This window comes from Peromyscus californicus, unplaced genomic scaffold (assembly GCF_007827085.1).
Source record: "Peromyscus californicus insignis strain IS unplaced genomic scaffold, ASM782708v3 Scaffold_4__1_contigs__length_199733344, whole genome shotgun sequence".
NCBI lineage: Eukaryota > Metazoa > Chordata > Mammalia > Rodentia > Cricetidae > Peromyscus > Peromyscus californicus.
Window position 1 is genome coordinate 182120467 of NW_026294562.1, and position 18800 is coordinate 182139266.

The 18800-nt window shown below is 45.7% G+C and overlaps 1 protein-coding gene across 1 annotated transcript; it reads left to right on the plus strand.

The window, feature by feature from the left end:
- Window positions 1-610: 610 nt before the first annotated feature.
- On the plus strand, window positions 611-17921 carry LOC128124150 (zinc finger protein 383-like). The gene is made up of 5 exons (XM_052760344.1): window positions 611-662; window positions 1700-1791; window positions 6740-6866; window positions 7480-7611; window positions 11074-17921. Exons 1-5 carry the CDS (start codon window positions 611-613, stop codon window positions 12654-12656), a joined length of 1986 nt encoding a protein of 661 aa, XP_052616304.1. The 3' UTR covers window positions 12657-17921.
- The last annotated feature ends 879 nt before the right edge of the window (window positions 17922-18800 follow it).

Here is an 18800-nt window from a genome sequence, read left to right on the forward strand (position 1 = left end):
TGTGTGTGTGTGTGTCAACAGGCCGGAGTACACCTTGCAGGAGTCAGTTCTCTTCCATCATGTGGGCTCACCAGTATCAAGTTTATGTCCTCAGGCTTGATGGCAGGAATTTTTACCAGCTGAACCATCGCCTCATCCATCCACTTCCACCTTCTCTTCAAAAGGACCCTCCTAGGGCCATCAGGATGTCGTGGTGGGTAGGGCATTTACTACCCAGCCTGGCGACCCTAGGACCTTCACATGGTGGGAAGAAAATACTGACGCCACACAAGTGCTCTGGCACTCCTCAAAAAAAAAAAAAAAAAAAAAAAAAAAAAAAAAAAAAACGTTAAAAAATACTTTAAAAAGAAGTAGGACCCCTGGCTCTACCCTTGCCAAGCATGGCATACACCAGGCACTCGCCACTGATCATCTCGTTGACCTTTTAGGGGAGAGGCCTTGTTGACATTGCTTTCCCATTAGGGACATGGAGCCTGAAGACATTCCGTCCCCCACCTGAGGCCGCCGAGCTCCAGAGTTAAGGATTTAAACCCAGACCGTCCGGCTTCCCTAACCCTCACCTAGTAGTCCTACCTGTATTTCATACCATGCGGCACTTCATTCTCTCGTCATGAAGAGGAAGAAGGACACAGAGGTGAAGAGTAAAACCTCAGTTACTAAAGGTAAGAGTCCAGTGAACGCTTTCAGAAAATGAAGGTTCGTATAGGATGGACCTTCTAGGCCTGACCACTGATGGCGAGAGTTTAGACACGAGACCCTCCCTTGCCCCCAAGCATCTGCTCTCAGAATTCTCTCCGGGTAGTATGTCGGTTATTTGTCTATTGCTGTGATAACACACCATGGCCAAGGCAACTAAGAGATTTAGGTGAATGAGTGTTCCCTGGGTAATTCTTCAACGTTATCTCTGTGTTGGTAGAACACTTTCAGAGTCAAATGTTGGGATTGAGCAGTACAAACTTCCTTAAAATTTTGAATTACAGTTTTTTTGTTTATCCACCCCCACCCCACCATGTGGATGTATGATGGTAGTCAGAGGCTGACTTTCTGAATGAGTTCAGTCTTTTTACCATGGGGGTCCCAGGGATCAAACTCGGGTCCTCGGGCTGAGAAGCAGAAGCCTTTTACCCACTAAGCCATCTTGTTGGCCCGGCACAATGATGTCTAATGTACAGAAGACTTTACAACTAAAAGTAATATTACTTCTCCTTCCTCAGCAACCTAGATCCTCCTCTGGAGGGAGTGCTTTCTGGCTTCTTAGGCTGTCCAGAAAGTGCTATACTCATAACCAACTCTTTGTGTATCCATTACAGGTGTGAACTATCCGTTTGTGTATCCCATTGCATGTGTGAACTATCCATTTGTATATCCATTCCATGTGTGAACTCTCCATTTGTGTATCCATTCCATGTGTATCCACATGTGTGGAAAAGTATGCATAGATGCTTTTAGTATCTATAGTATCTATAGTATCTATGCATAGTTTTTCACACATGTGGTAGCCTACTACGGGTACCACGCAGGGGTTTGGTTCACTTTTGCTAGAATTGCTCTGAAGACTCACATACCTGCCCGGAATGTAGGGCAGTGCACAGTACACATCAGCGTTTGTCATTTGCATCCCCATTGAGGGTTTATTGTGAATGGGTTTTCCTACTCTTAGAAACCAGAGTGGCCTCATGAATCCTTCCTCCTCCACCAGCCACACCTTCACCGAATCCTGATCAGACACCAAACCAGCCCTCTGAAAAGAAGCGAAAAATTCCAACCACCTTGCTGCCATCCTGGTACAAGGTAAGCCGTGGGTTTCTCCCTTTGACCAGAAGTTAGCTTGGTCTGGAAAAGGCAAGGACATTCCCACCTTTCTGCTCAGCTCAGGGGTCTGCCCTGGTTGTACATGCATCGTACCTTCAAAGGACCACCTCATGGAGGAAGATTTTTCTAAGAAGTGCTCCCCTCTTTCCTAATTTCTGCTCCTGATAGGATGACACCAGCGTCATCATTTTCTTCCTTCTCTTTCCTTAAGATTTATTTTATTTTTAATCATGTGTATGTGTGTATATATGTGCATATGAGTGCAGTGCCCTGGAAGCCAGAAGAAGGCATCAGACTCCCTAGAGCTTGAGTTACAGGTGGTTGTGAGCTGCTAGACATGAGTGTTGGGAACTGAACTCTGGTCCTCAGCAAGAGCAGTTGAGCACTCCTAACCACCTAGTTATCTCTCCAGCCCTTGCTTCATTTTCTCTATAGCAGGTATCGCCACCTGGCAATACATTCTATTTTTAACTTGTTCATCACCCGTCTGCTCTTTCCCCTCTGTGAGAGCAGGGGCCTTGTCTTCTGTTGACTGGCTGACATATTCCCCTATGCCCAGGAACAGATGTGATGAATGGTGGAGACAGAAAGGTCTTGATGGTGGTCGGGGTGGGGGATACACTTTCAAGGGCAACGCCAATGCAGATTGTCCTTTGGGGGTCAGAAGTTTATTAATTCTGTGGATAGACAGATAGCAGCATGGCAGGTCCCCTGAGAAGAGTTCAGACCCAAGAGTAAGGAAGGGGAGGCCCCTTCTTATAGGTCTCAGAGGAAAAAGGAAGTTTCACAGCTGGAGCCCGCATCCAGGTAGCAGGGGGGAGAGGAGGGAATTCTGCAACAGGAACGTGGGGCTACTAGAATGTCAGGGAAGAGGGGCACATCTCCTTGATTTGTGCGCATTATACTCGTGCCTCTCTGATGTCTCTTAGTCTGGCAGCCTGAGGTCTGTGAACTTCCTTGGGGAAGTAGGAATGATGCCCACCATTCTCCTGGAATCTGGGTAGCTTGGGAGTTGGTTAGAGGCTGGCAGACAGGCTCTCCCTCAGGAGGGGGCTTGCTCTTTCCTTTCCAGAAGAAAGAGGCCTCTGCAAGCGGACCTGGCCTGAGCAGCCCTCTGGTCTGGATTTCTAACAAACACTTTATGTGTCTGGGCTGAATGGGTGATGGACAGTGCATGAGCGTATGAATGAAGCAGGAATTAGCGAATGGTTCTTCTGAGGCAGTCAGCCTTGGCGTAGCCCACCTGGAGTCCACATCTCCTCCTTATGCTGGCGCTTCTGATTTTTCTTGGGGGATGCCTTGTCTTCCAACCACTTCGGATGAAGCTGATATTTTCCTTAAATTCTTTTAAGTTAATGACTTTCATTACATTGTCCAAGCATTTAACATCATTTTCTCTGACAGTTTCACACTTGTAGACTCTGTCATGACTCTATCCATACACACCCACCCACTGTCATCTCTTGACCCCCTCTCCCACCCCTACTATGTCCCAGCTAGCACCGCCCTGCTATTTTCATATCTTTTTTTTTTCTGCCCAGGCGTGGAATTACGGTTGGTAGCATTAGCACGGGTGTGGGCTTATCTACTGGAGTGTGGGAAACTTATCAGGGGTTAGACCACTGAAGAAAATGACACTCCCCTGGCAAACATTGACCCCGCCCCCTGTAATTATGGGATGTTGATGGGCCTACTCTTGTGCAGGTATCCACAGCTGCTGTGTGTTCATGAGTACAACGGCCATGCCATAACCAGAAGACAGCATTTCCCAGCATTCCTCTTCATCTTCCAGTTCTTACCTTCTTTCCACCTCTTCTTCTACAGTGTTCCCGGGGCCTTGGATGGGGTGATGTAGGGAGAGGTTGATCTGAACCTCACCCCACTTCCAGGCTTGCTCGGGCGATAGTGATTGCTTCACGGCTGGGCGTGTGACTCCGTCCTGACCAGTGAGAACTGGTCTGGAGACTTGCTTTGACCTCAGGGTTGCTTAAACTCCTGGGACAGAATCCTGGAGGGGCACTGTGGCAAATGAGAGTTCCAGAGGAGAGATGGGGAGAGATGGGCAGCCATCAGCAAGTCTGAAGTACCTGGAGGCTCACATGGGCTTCTGCTCAGCAACTGGAGGACTGGACCGTCTTTCCTATTAGCAGCAACAACACACGCACACATATACATACACAATGCATATACAGAGATACACACACATGTACACACATACATATATACATACATACATATACACACCCACATATATATACACACCATACATATACACATACACACTGCATACATATACATACACAGAGACATACCCACTATACACATACATATACACATACACCACATACACAGAGACATACCCACTATACACATACATATACACATATACCACATACACAGAGACATACCCACTGTACACGTACATATACACATATACCACATACACAGAGACATACCCACTGTACACAAACATATACACATACACCACATACACAGAGATTACATACACATACACATACACAGAGACATACACATACACCACATACACAGAGACATACCCACTGTACACATACATATACACATACACCACATACACAGAGATTACATACATATACACATACACAGAGATAACATACATATACACATATACATATACATACACGCTGTACACATACACATATACACTATACACATACCCAAATACACCTATACCCACATACTACACATACATACACGAATATACATACTACACATACACGCATACATACACATATACATATACAGACTACACTCATACATATACATACACATTGGACACATACATCAACACATACACATACATAACCACTGTGTATACATACACATATACTACACACGTAGACATACCTACATATATATACACCACATATACATATCCACTGTACATGTACACCACACAGACATACTACACAGATACATATATGCACACATACACCACACAGACATACTACACAGACACGCACACATACACCACACACACGTCCACAGAAATCATAATGTAAAGGTCACGAGGAGGGTGTAAGGACGGCACAAAGGTCACCCAATGTCTGGAACTTGCTGACATTTCTCCTATTGCCCTGCCATCTGCATACTTGCCTTCAAAGCCATTGAGCATAGAGTACACGCGATGTAGCACTCACCTCTAAATATCTCCATCCGTGTTTCCTAAGAATGACAATTGTTTTCGGTACTGGAGATTGACCAGTGCTGCCAGTGACTCTTCCCATCTCACAGATGTGGAAACAGAGGCACGGGAAGCCACTCACCCAAGGACCCCCAGCTCTCTTATGGTCCTGTCCCTGACTCCACACGCCCCACGCCTGTAGCCTTAGAATGCTCACTCTAACACAGCGTTAACCTCTCTCTCCTTCTGTGTTCTTTCCTCTTGAAGCTCTTTCCCTTCGGTCTTCACCTTCTGAGTGACCTCCGCTCTGCTCCGCTCTGCTTCACTCTGCCTCCTGCCTCCTGGAGCTTCACCTGTCAACTGCTCTTTCAAGCATGTGGAGAGGACTCCTGGGCATGTTCTTCTAGCACCCACCATGCCACACTGGGATGCCCCGAGGCCGTGTCCAGGCCCCTTCTCCCTGCCCTGCCCTGTGTGCTCTAGAAGGACACACATTTAGCTGTGGCCATGTGAGGTGTTCGAATAGACCGGTGCTGCTGTCCTTATGGGATAGTCTGTGTGTGAGCACTTGGGGCTGGCCAAACCAGGGGCCTTTGGTCCTCTTCTTCTTCCTTAGGAAGTTGAGGAGGGTTCACCCCAGTTCACCCTACAATCTGAACCAAAAAAATTGGGGTGTAGGAAAGGAAGTTCCTTTTCTTTGGTCCTTCTAAGAGCAAATATGGGGCCAGTGAGATGGCTCAGCGGGGAAGGGTGCTTACAGTACCCAGTCTTTCTCAACGAGCCATCTCTCTAGCCCCCGATTATTAAACATTTTAAAAGCTTCTGCTTATGTCACAGGTTTCCAATATCCCATTTGACAAACCTGGGTTCAGAATGGGAAGGCTGTGCCTGGTCACACACCCCTAGTTTCATTTCTATTGCTGTGATAAAAAATACCATGACAAAAAGCAGATGAAGGGGAGGGTTTATTTGGCCTGTAGTTCCAGGTCTCCATCCATTGTGGGGAAGTCAAGGCAGGGACAAGCATCCTGTCCACAGTCAAGAGCAGAGAAAGGACTGCACCTATGCTGCCTGCTTGCTTAGCACCCAGATGGATTTCTCTGCTCTTACACTGTCCAGAGCCAAGACTATAAAATGGTGCATCCGCATTCAGGGTGGGTCCTTCCCACCTTAATGAACTCAATGAAGACAACCCTGCCCCCCCCAGACCAACTTGATCTAAACAGTTCCTTGCTGACACTCTCTTCCCGGGTGATTCTATGTTGTGTCAAGTTAATAACTGAAACCAGTGAGCACGTTGAGGGCCAAAGAGATGGTCAGCAGTTAAGACCATTTGCTGCCCTTGCAGAGGATCTGAGTTTGGTTCCCAGCACCTACATGAGACAGCTCACAATGACCTGTGACTCCAGTTCTGGAGGATTGGACATCCTCTTCTGGCCTTCACAGGCACCTGCACACATGTGACATAAACCATGTAGACACACACACACACACACACACACACACACACACACACATACACATTAACATTAACACACACACATAGACACACACACACACACACACACACACACACACACACACACACACACACACACGGTATGGACTTAGTGCGAAGTGAGGAGGTACCAGGCCCATCTTCGCAGTCTGCAACGGTGTAGAATTTTGAATACAGCTCAAACGCCCACCTCTTTGCATCTCCTCTCCTGGGCCAAGGGAAAGACGAGGCCTCGTATGAGCGGTAGTGGGACTTTGGTGTTATAGGAACCAGTGATCTTCAAAGATGTAGCTGTGTACTTCAGCCAGAAAGAGTGGCAGCTACTGGAGCCTGCTCAGAAGGACCTGTACAGGGATGTGATGCTGGAGAACTACGAGAACCTGATCTCTGTGGGTAAGGATCATCTTGCGGTTTGTTCTGGGTTCAGGAGAGCCTGTGGGTCTCAATTCTGAGAGGCTGTGGTTCATACGGGTGAACTCCGCCGCCGTCGGACTAAATTCAGATATTGCAAATTGGATGCTGTTGGCACCATCTGAAGACTGGTGCTTTTCAACAATCCTCCACTTCAGAGGTTCAGTTTTTAACTCATCTGCAGAGAGAGAGGAAAAAAACAGGTGGAATGTGTTGGGAGTAAATGCCCCTCCTCTCACCCCCGACTCTTCACCGTCTTAAGATGACTGGTCTGACTTAAGTCACAGGAGCACAGCTAAGCCAATCCTGATGGCCAGTGGGTCCAAGCATGGGCTGATTGGCTAATATGGTAGTGCGCTCAGTTTCCTGGATTAACAGAAATTTGAGCTGCTGTGATGGGTAGGTGGGGCAGGACACATCTAAGGAGGCAATTGCCTCCATGTTCCCACTGGCTGTTCTTTGTTTAAAATCTCCTAGCTCTCCCCTTTCTGTGCAAACATTTGTCTAGAAAGGAATTCCTGAGAGGCATGCAACAGTTTTTTTGTTTTGTTTTGTTTTGTTTTGTTTCGTTTTGTTTTCTTCTCCTGTGGAACAGAGTATTACATTTTCAAACCACGGTTGATCACCAGGTTGGAGCATGGTGTTGACCTTTTTGCTGAAGAGAACAATGTTCCCAGAGAACGCCAGCAACGTGAGGCAGGAGTCAGCAGAAGCAACACCTCTGCAGGTGAGTCAGGGACATTCTATCATCTCGGAGAGACAGCATTCCTCTCCTCTGTTGTGCTGGGGAGTTGACAGGGCGACTGCAGAACTTGATTCATTCGAGGCAAACTGAGCCTGTCTCCCAACACCAAAGATGTTGGCAATCTCCAGTTTGGTACCACACTCCTTCCTTCTTGTCCTCAGGGGTTGCAGGTGACAGTGACAGCCTGACTCCAGACATTTCTGCTGGATCTCTTTTCCTCAAATGATGATGATTCTGCACTGCTTTTTCAGTTAATGCTCCCACCAGAATATTTTACTTTTTATTTTCAAGTGTGTGTGAGTGTGTGTGCATGTGGGTGTATGTGTGAGTGAGTATATGGGAGTGTATGAGAGTGAGTGTATGTAAGTGTGTGAGTGTGTGTGTGTGAGAATGTGAGTGTATGTGAGTGTGTGAGAATGTGAGTGTATGTGAGTGTGTGAGTGTATGTGTGTGAGAATGTGAGTGTATGTGAGTGTGTGAGAATGTGAGTGTATGTGAGTGTATGAGAGTTATGTGAGTGTGTGAGAGTGTATGTGTGAATGTGTGAGTGTGAGAGAGTGAGTGTGTGAGAATGTATATGTGAGTGAGAGTGTGTGAGAGAGTATATGTGTGTGAGTGTGTGAGAGTGTATGTGTGAATGTGTGAGCGTGAGAGAGTGTATGTGAGTGTGTGAGAGAATGTATATATTAGTGAGAGCATGTGAGAGTATATGTGTGTGAGTGTGTGTGAGTGTATGTGAGAGCGAGTGTATGTGAGTGTGTGAGAGAGTTATGTGAGTGTGTGAGAGTGTATGTGTGAGTGTGAGAAAGTGTATGTGAGTGTGTGAGAGATATATGTGAGTGAGAGTGTGTGAGAGAGTACATGTGTGTGAGTGTGTGTGAGCGAGAGTGTATTTATGTGAGAGTGTATGTGAGAATGAGTATGTGAGAGTGTGTGTGTGTGTGTGTGTGTGTGTGTGTGTGTGTGTGTGTAAGAGAGAGAGAGTGTGTGTGTTTCGTCCTCATGAGGGCGTGGGCACACTTGGAGGCCTGAACAAGATATCAGGTGCCTCCCTCTATCTCTCTCCATTTTATTTTCTTAAGACAGGGTCTCTCACTGGACCAGAAGCTCACTTTTCTGGCTGGGCTGGCCAGCTAGTGAGTTCTCAGCATCCTCCTGTCTATGGCCTAGGAGAGGAGTTGCAAAGAGGTGGGAACTTGGGCTGTATTTAGAATTCCATACCATAGACTGTGAAGATGGCCCTGGTACCTCCTCACTTTGCACTAGGTCCATACCATTTGTGTGTATGGGAGGCTGTGTGTATGCTTTAATGTGAATGTGTGTGTGTGTCTCTATGTGGTTTATGTCACATGTGTGCAGGTGCACGTAGCTATGCTTGGCTTTTTATGTGGGTGCTGGGGATTTGAACTCAGTTCCTCATGTTTGCAGATGAAGTGCTTTACCCACTGGGCCATATCCCCAGCCCCTAATTTTCCTCTTTGGGTCTATAGTTCAGTGTCTTTACTGTTTAAAAGATGTTGACAGCATTTTTTTTTCCTTTGAGATTGGTTTCTACCTGACCTTAGTCTTTTAAAATGTCATTGCTAATTCACAACCCTCTGTTGACTTACAAAAATAACAGTGCACTTCTGAATCACGTAGTCATTACCCACCACATTCTGAGCTTCAAAAATACACATAGATGGTTTTCATGAAGACAGTATCTTAACATACACAACTGGGGTGAGGGTGAGACACTATCTTGCTATACAGCCTAGCCTGGACTTGTTCTTAGAATCCCCCTGCCTCAGCTCGTAAGTGCTGGCATTATAGATACACTGTGTCACACGCAGCTATTATATGCAGTTAAGAAGAATTCCAAGTGACAGTAAGTAGTGTTCATTGGAAAGAACGGTCTTGGGATGGTGAGATGGCTCGGTGGGGAGGGTAAAGATGCTTGCCTCCAAGGCTGATGGCCTGAGTGCAATGCCCGAGCTCCACGGTGTGAAAGAAAAAAACTATCAACAAGTTGTCCTTGGACTCCACAGGCATGTGGTGGCATCCACACACCCACATCCACACTCAAATGGTAAATGTCATCTAAAAGACAACAATCCTGGTGCACACCTTTAATCCCAGCACCCGGGAGGCAAAGCAGGCAGATGACCTCTATGAGTTGGGAGCCAGCTGGGACTACATTGTGAGTTTGAGGATAGCCAGGGCTACATAGTGAGATCCTGTCTTAAAACGAAACGAACCGCCAATACTCTTCTTAATCTAGCTTCTTTTCCCTTATCCTGGTCTTTTCATTTGTTTTCTAAATTTACATACGCAGGTACAGGCTTCAGGATGACATTTTCTCACATATGTCCTACCCTATCCCCCTTTCCCCACGTTCCCCCCAGTAGCTCCCTTTCTGCATTTACAGTCATGTTTTCTATCACCCTCCTTTTCTCTCTCCCATCCTCTTCCGTAGAGTTTTTTTCCTCTCTTGTGGTCCCCTTTCTAGTTTCATGACCTACACTCACCCACTCCTAAATATGTGTACACACGTACAGGAAGACTGAAATATAGGCTCTCCATATGGAAGAAAATCTGCAAGTTTTGTCTTCTTGAGCCTGTCTTATTTCTCTTAACATAATAGTTTCCAGTCTTTTGAAATTCATTACCCAATCTGCTTGATACTAAACAGGGCATATTGTAGCTGCCCTTAAGTTGTCCAAGAGCAGACCAAGCTAATTCGCAGTGTTCGAAGCCAGGGTTGGGGTGATGAGACGGCTCAGCAGGTAAGAGCACTTGCCACAAAGCCTGACGAACCTGTGTTGGATAGATCCTAGAGCCCCTATAGGGAAAGGAAAGAACCAGTTACTGCAAGGTGGCCTCTGACTTCCACATGCAAACTGTGCCACACCCCGTGCCTCCACCGTCACATAAATCCCAAGAATGTGAAGACAAAGACTAGAAAGAAAATGAGAAAGGGTGGGTGGGGTGGAAGCTTACCTGCTTCTGGTCGTGATCTTGGTGCTGCAGGCATGAACATACCCAGTATGTAACACCAAACAAACAAATATTTTATATTTCATACTTTCATACGTATGTTATATTCTAATTATTAGTAAACGTTTTTCATGAAAACAAAACCAGTCCTGGAGCAGATGTTTCTGTTCTAAATCTCCGTCATGGAGCTGGAGAGATGGCTCAGTGGTACTGTTCTTGCAAGGACCAGGATTCAGTCCCCAGCACCTGTGTCAAGCAGCTCACAACTGCCTGTAACTCTAGGTCCAGGGCATTTGATGCCCTCTTGTGGCCTACACAGGCACCTGCACTCCCGTGTATATACTCACATATAGGCGCGCGCGCACGTGCACACACGCACACACACACACACACACACGCACACACACACTTCTCTCTCTCTCTCTCTCTCTCTCTTTGTTTTCATTTAAACTTTTAAATCTCCTTCAGGAAGGAAGACAGTAAATAACTCAAAGACAGAAATCCCAAAGCCGGACACTTCTAAGACAACGTCACAGGAGAAGCTGAAGAAAGATCGAGGGGGTGGTTCCAAGAGTTTGAGGGCAGAAAAGCCTTCCAAACGTGATGACAGGCCATCTCAAAACAAGGAGAAGCCACTTCAGAACAAGGAGAAGCCATCTCAGAGTAAGGAGAAGCCATCTCAGAGTAAGGAGAAGCCATCTCAGAACAAGGAGAAGCCATCTCAGAACCGGGAGAAGCCATCTCAGAGCCGGGAGAAGCCATCTCAGAACCGGGAGAAGCCATCTCAGAACCGGGAGAAGCCATCTCAGAACCGGGAGAAGCCATCTCAGAACCGGGAGAAGCCATCTCAGAGCAAGGAGAAGCCATCTCAGAACAAGGAGAAATGTGGTTCATCTTTGACAAGAGAAGCAGGCAAAACGGTCACTCCTGGGAATAAAGAGCGAGAATCTGTGACCCCTGGAACATCTTCGAGTCAAACAGCAGCAACTACAACACCAAGGAGCACCCCTCAAGAAAAGTCAACTTTGGGGAAAGCCTCTCATGGAAAAACACAGAATGCCAGCAACTTCACACAGCCCAAGCTTAAGCCTGCCCGACAAGGTAAGAACCACTTTAAATGTAAGGAATGTGGGAAAACCTTCAACCAGACCCTCCACCTTGTGGAGCACGAGAGAATTCACACAGGAGAGAAACCCCACAAGTGTGACACCTGCGGTAAGTCGTTCAGGCACCTCTCGTACTTCCTGACACACTATCGAATTCACACGGGGGTGAGACCTTATAAGTGTAAGGAGTGTGGCAAAGCCTTCAACAGCAGCTCCACTCTCAACAATCACCGCAGGATCCACTCGGGAGAGAAACCCTTCAAATGTGACGAGTGTGGGAAAACCTTCAAGCAGAGCACAAAGCTCACTCGTCACCAACGGATCCACACGGGGGAGAAACCCTACAAGTGTGGCGAGTGTGACAAGTGCTTTGGCCGCAGCTCATCCCTGAGGGAGCACAAGAGGATCCACACAGGAGAGAAGCCATACCGCTGTCAGGTGTGTGGGAAAAGCTTCCGGGTCAACTCGCACCTTTCGGAGCATCAGCGGCTCCATCTGAAGGTGAAGCCCTACAGGTGTGATAAGTGTGGCAGGCACTTCCGAAACAGCACTTACTTATCAGAACATAAGCAGTCCCATGTGCCCGGGGCCCGAGTGGACTGCCTAGAATGTGGGAAGGTCTTCGCTTGCAAGGTAGCCCTTCTCAAGCACCAGAAAAGACATGACGCGGACTCCAGATATCGGTGCAAGGGATGTGGAAAGACTTTTAGGTGTAAGTCAAGCATCCAACGGCATGAGAGGCTTCATGCTGGGGAGAAGCCTTTTGTGTGCACCAAGTGTGACAAAGGTTTCACTGATAAAACCACATTGAATAATCACTTGAAAATCCACTCTGGAGATAGGCCAGATCCATGTGCCCAGTGTGGGAGAACCTTTAAAAAACTGGCTACCCTGCTGCTTCACCAGAAAAAGCATGTTAAAAATAAACCCACCGACAATGTATAAAAGACCTTTAGCCAGAGTTCCCCCCTCTGGGTCTTTGGAACAGAGTTGAAATGAGAGAAACTATGTACGTGAACAGTTTCTTCATTTCTTAGTAGTTGTTTTCTTGTAAGCCAGTAGTTGTCCACAAAAGACTGATTTTAACCCTTCCCCTACTTGGAGCATTTGTGCAATATAAAGAGACTTTTTTGTTGTTATTATTATTCCAACAGACAGGTGCCACTATAAACTGGCATCTATGGATAAAGGCGAAGGACGCTATCAAATATCCTACAATGTACCAAACAGACTGCCTTGCCTCCCAATAACTAAGAATGACTTGGCCTCTCTCAAGCAAAAGCCATATGGGCATTTGAATTTGAGAAGGAATTCAGGTAGAGTGTTTTCTGCCAGCCACTACAGTAACCACTAACCAGGTATGGCTGTTCAAATGTCAAGGAATCAACATGAAATAAACATTTAAATGCAATCTCTTGGTTGCAGCATCAACATTTCAAGTCCCCAGTGGGCTGGTAGCTTCTCTGGCCACTGATATCATGGTCAGCTAACATTTTCAACACCACAGAAGATTCTATTCAGAACTGGTTTAGATCCCAGTGATCGATAATTATCTCATGAGATGACTCTGAGAAACTAGCTTCATGATATTGAATTTGTGCCTTTTACAGCGGAATGTAGCATTTTGTACGTTTTGTGAATGTGTTGGAGCCTGTGACGTTTGGAGCACTTTCAGATCTCCAATGGGTCAGTGCCCCACCCACAGGACTCCTACCTCTGTGTGTTCAGTGGGTTACTGATAACATCACTGATAACTGTGAGCATATGTTGATCACTATCTACCTATCAAGTATGGTGCTGAACTCTATGTGAATTAGCAGACCTAATTCTCATCGGAGTCCTATGAGATAAGAACTGTTGTGTACCTAATTTTCTGTTGAGAAAACCAAGGCTTTTCCTTAAGAGTGTCTATCTCTCCTCTCTTCTCTCCCCCCCCCCCTCCCCGCTTTTTTTTAAGTTACAGGACTCCTACCTCCATTGTGCCTCAGGCAGAAGGATCAGTAGGTTGCTAACAGTATTACTGATACATTTGAGTGTTTATTAATGTCTTTCTACCTATCAAGTATGGTGCTGAAATCTTTACATGAACTATATCAGTTAATCAATCCTACCAGTCATATGAGATAAGAAGTACTATGTATATTATGTACCTTATTTTCTTTGTTATCCTCTTTTGTGTGTTTTTTTTTTGAGGCAGAGTCTCACTGTGTAGCCTAGACTAGTCTCAAACTTGTGACAGTTGTCCTGCCTCAGTCTTTCCAGGGCTGGGATGGCAGGTGTGAGCCACCATACCTGGCTGAGCTGCTTTGTAAAGATGTGTTATTTCCAATTTTGCACTTAAAGCAAGACTGCGTTGCTAATTTTATATTGCACTCTTTCAAATAGATAAGATTTATTATAGATTTGCATAAAATGTGCCTTTAAAATGTGTGTGTGTGCATGCGAGTGTGTGTGTGTGTGTGTGTGTGTGTGTGTGTGTGTGTGTGTGTGCTTACATTTCTGTGTAAACAGCTCCTGACAGCAGAAAGCAGGAGCTGGGACAGAGGTCAGTAAACATGAAGTGTACAGATGTAGGTGGATCTAGCCACAGTCACTTGGAAGGTTTGGTACATGCCACACGGACTCATTTATGAATTTTCTGTCCAATGGTTGTTTGGAGGCATATAAAGATGACATCAAGTATTGGAACAGAGACCCAACATCTCATGAAGCTGAAAATGCTTTCTCTGTGATCTTTGATGGAGAAAGCATTGGCTGGCCACCTCTGAATGGCGGATGAGCTGGAATGGATTAAGACTCCTACCTCCATTGTGCCTAGGGCAGAATGCTTAATAACATCACTGATAACTGAGCATCTGTTGATCATATTCTACTTGTCAAGTGTGGTGCTGAACTCTATGTGAATTAGCAGACCTAATTCTCATCGGAGTCCTATGAGATAAGAACTGTTGTGTACCTAATTTTCTGTTGAGAAAACCAAGGCTTTTCCTTAAGAGTGTCTATCTCTCCTCTCTTCTCTCCCCCCCCCCCCCCGCTTTTTTTTAAGTTACAGGACTCCTACCTCCATTGTGCCTCAGGCAGAAGGATCAGTAGGTTGCTAACAGTATTACTGATACATTTGAGTGTTTATTAATGTCTTTCTACCTATCAAGTATGGTGCTGAAACCTTTACATGAACTATATCAGTTAATCAATCCTACCAGTCATATGAGATAAGAAGTATTATGTATATTATGTACCTTATTTTCTTTGTTATCCTCTTTTGTGTGTTTTTTTTTTGAGGCAGAGTCTCACTGTGTAGCCTAGACTAGTCTCAAACTTGTGACAGTTGTCCTGCCTCAGTCTTTCCAGGGCTGGGATGGCAGGTGTGAGCCACCATACCTGGCTGAGCTGCTTTGTAAAGATGTGTTATTTCCAATTTTGCACTTAAAGCAAGACTGTGTTGCTAATTTTATATTGCACTCTTTCAAATAGATAAGATTTATTATAGATTTACATAAAATGTGCCTTAAATTTTTGTATATTGTGTGTGTGTATGCGTGTGTGTGTATGTGTGTGCGCGTGCGTGCATGAGAGCACACACTTGCATTTCTGTATAGATAGCTCCTGATAGCAGAAAGCAGGGGCTGAGAGAGAGATCAGTAAATCCAGGAGTGTACAGAACTTGGTGGATCCAGCCCCAGCCTGCTGGAAAAGGAGTTTTAGTACACATCACGTAGACTCATTTATGAATTGCCTATCCGATGGTTGCTTTGAGGCTTACAAGGACAGCATCAAGTTATTAGACCAGAGACCCAGCATCTCACGAGGCTGAAAAGACTCTATAGCCAATGGAAAGTTGGCTAGCCACCTCTGAATGGCTGGTGAACTGGAGTGAATTAGGGAGGAAGTAATTCAGAAAAAGCAAAGGCCGACTCTGTGGCAGCCTTGCTGGAACTCTTGTGCCACATCCTTCAGTGTTGAAAATATACAGTATTGCAATCCAATACAGACCACCTACGTGTGTTCGTCTGCATGGCCATGCGTCCCTGAATATTAGAAGACATGTTTTAGGAGCCGTGGAGATTGGTTCAGTGGTGAAAGCCCTTGCCACGAAAATGTGAAGACCCAAGTTCAGGTCCCCAGAATCCATGTAAATGCCAGAATGGGGGTGACAGCCCTCCTGTAATTCCAGGCTCAGAAGGTGGAGATGGAATCTCCAGAGCAAGCTAGCTAGAGAGACTAGCCACATGGGAGAGCTCTGGATTTGATTGTGAGAGTCTGCTTCAACCAACAAGGTGGAAGAGTGTTAGAGGACGGTTCCTGACATCAACTTTGGACCTCCACACATGTGCATGAAAATGGAAGAAGCAAAAATTAAATTGAGATGACAAGTTCCACCAATAGGAGTTACCAGCATTAAATCTAGGTCCTAACCTGCTGTCACTTAAAAGTGCCGGTGACAACACTCTCATCTGCTCTTGTTCAGGTCAAAGAACCTTGTCACCCACAGTTTGCAAAGCTCTGGCAGGTAACAGGGCAGCAAGTGATGTGACCATCCTCTACTGCCTCCTTTACCAGACCCTCAGCAATGCTGGAAGGACTTATCCGAAGACAGATAGATGGTGGCTGGTCCCAGGACACCCACCGAGCCTGTGATTTTCCGTGTGCTCCAGATGCCACCGATGGAGTGGGGAGTAAGGGTCTAGTGATGATTCCAGGCTCTGTGGATTGTCTTTATATCTTATTCGGAACACTTTCTTTCCACACTTTGCTCTAAGAGGATAAGAGTGGGCAGATATCTTATGGTGAGAGTAAGGAAGCCATAGATGAAGAAATCCCAGGACTCTGGTTGGAGCTATCTCTGGTGATGTGGCTGCCTAACTCTTGAGAGGCTCACAGGAGTGGGACTAAGATGTGTTTTGTCGGGGAGGTGACTACATGTGGCCAATTATTTGTACAGAGATTGTTTTATGACTGTGAGACATTTGCATGTGTATGAGATCGGCTATGTGAGGTAGCTTCCCCTAGAAAGAGAACAGGGAGACTTTATATTTACTGTGATCCTTTTGGTTGCAAACAAGAAGCTAACCGGCACAGAAAACCAAAGCAACGAAAGGCAACTGTGGACATGCATGCCTGGCACGGCTCCTTACATGAAGGGTTTGTGATGCTGTGAACCTTGATTGGAATCAAGAACTTGATACAGCCGAGACATCTCTTATCTCTGGGTATTTCTTTGCATGGCACTTCTCTAATAGACTGAAGCATTCTCCATGTTCGGGAGCAGTGGCTTCCAGTGTGGGATGCTTTTCAAGCTTAGAGGAAAGAGAGCTTCTCTCACCCAGAGGAAGATCCCAGCGAGGCTGCTGCAATTTTGGGAAGCGGTCTGAGGACTGATTGGTCCTTTCTTATCCTTGGGCAAATGCAATAAGAACTTAGCACTTCTGTAAATATTTTTGAAGATGTTCTCTACAGGGGGATGCCAGAAAAACAGGACCCATTTCTCTGCAGTAGCATGCATGGACAGTGACAGCAGTCAGGGGACAGCCTGATTGAAGCATGGTCAGCTATAACAATGACTCAAACATGCTCTATCTCGCTCTGTCCCAAAGCATGTTGATTTTTGTTTTGTTTTGTTTTTCATGATAAAAGTAGTATATTCACAGACTGGCAAGAAGACCAAGCCAGTAAAGGTGCTGATTACTAAGCCTGACAATGTGAGTTCAATCCCAGGGTCCCACACGATGGACTGAGAGAACAGACTCTGGTAGGCTGTCCTCCCAACTCCACAAGGGTACCCTGGGGTAGAACCCAAGCACATGCATATACACACAATAAATAAATGTAATAAAAATGTATTCTTTCATTTGTAATGCATCTATGGATATTGTTCAAAGTATAGTCAGAAGGTATATATGAAGGTTTATTCTGACATTTATATCAACAAAAATGTATACACAGCAAATATTCAACAATGAAATGTATGTTGTACATAGTTTTCTTTCTTTCTTTCTTTCTCTCTCTCTCTTTTCCTTTCTTTTATGAGACAGGGTGTCTCTGTAGTCCTGGCTGTCCTGGAATTTAAACCAGGTTGGCCTTGAACTCACAGAGATCAAGCAATCTCTGTCTCCTAAGTGGCCGGGATTAGTGCATGACTTCCATACCCATTTGTATATATATGTATTATAATGCATGTACAAGAAAAATAAAAATAGACTATTAGTCTTATTTTTGTGTTTGTTTTCTTGGACTATAAGCAATCTTTTAAATAATAGTTTTCATTTATGTCTTGAAAATTTCATACATGTGTACAATGTATTTTGATCATACCTACTCTATCTTCCAAATCCCCCCAACCTCCCCCACTCCATGCATACACAATACATCTCTCTCCCGACTAAATATCCTTTTTTTTTTTTTAACGCCAATGAGTCCAATTAGTGTTGCCCATATGCTCCTGGGTGTGGGGCCATTCACTGGGACACAGACATTCTTCTAGTGGCCACACTTCTAAAGGACAGTGACTCTACCTCCTCCAGTAGCCACCAACCGCCAATAGCTCCCATGCCTAATAATTGAACTGGTTTTCCCTTCTGCGGGTCATATATATACATACATACATATATATATGTATGTATGTATATATATGTATAACCACAGCTGCTGAGAGTTCTAACAGGCATACCATGTCCAAGGATAGCATTTCTCAGCACCCCTCCTCATGTTCTGGTGCTTACATTCTTTCCACTCCCCGTCTCCCACGCTCTTCCCTTAGCCTACAGGGGTCAGGTTGACACAGATGACCCATCTGTGGCTGAGCACCCACAGTGAGCAGTTACGAATCAACCACCACCCACCACAAAAAGGAGCGTCTGACCTAGTGGAGAGCTAGCTGTACAGGATCCGATGCAGGAGACCACATGGGCCAGCAGCCTGGCGGAAGCTTCTTAGGCTCAGGCATGTTTTACTCCCTTACGCTGTGGAAGTAGGGTGGGAAGGGCCATTCCTTGGGCTTCTCTGAGGCCCTTTCACCCACTTGCCCTCCTCCATCGTGACACTGGGATGTTTACTGAGCCTGGCCCCGCTACCAGCAGCAGAGTTACATAG

Bases quoted from the DNA above. Each gene is read 5' to 3' on its own strand.
- LOC128124150 (XM_052760344.1), top strand. From the start codon at position 611: ATGAAGAGGAAGAAGGACACAGAGGTGAAGAGTAAAACCTCAGTTACT. The intron at 1,792-6,739 runs GTAAGCCGTGGG...TTGGTGTTATAG, and splicing joins TGCTGCCATCCTGGTACAAG to GAACCAGTGATCTTCAAAGA. The intron at 6,867-7,479 runs GTAAGGATCATC...CCTGTGGAACAG, and splicing joins CGAGAACCTGATCTCTGTGG to AGTATTACATTTTCAAACCA.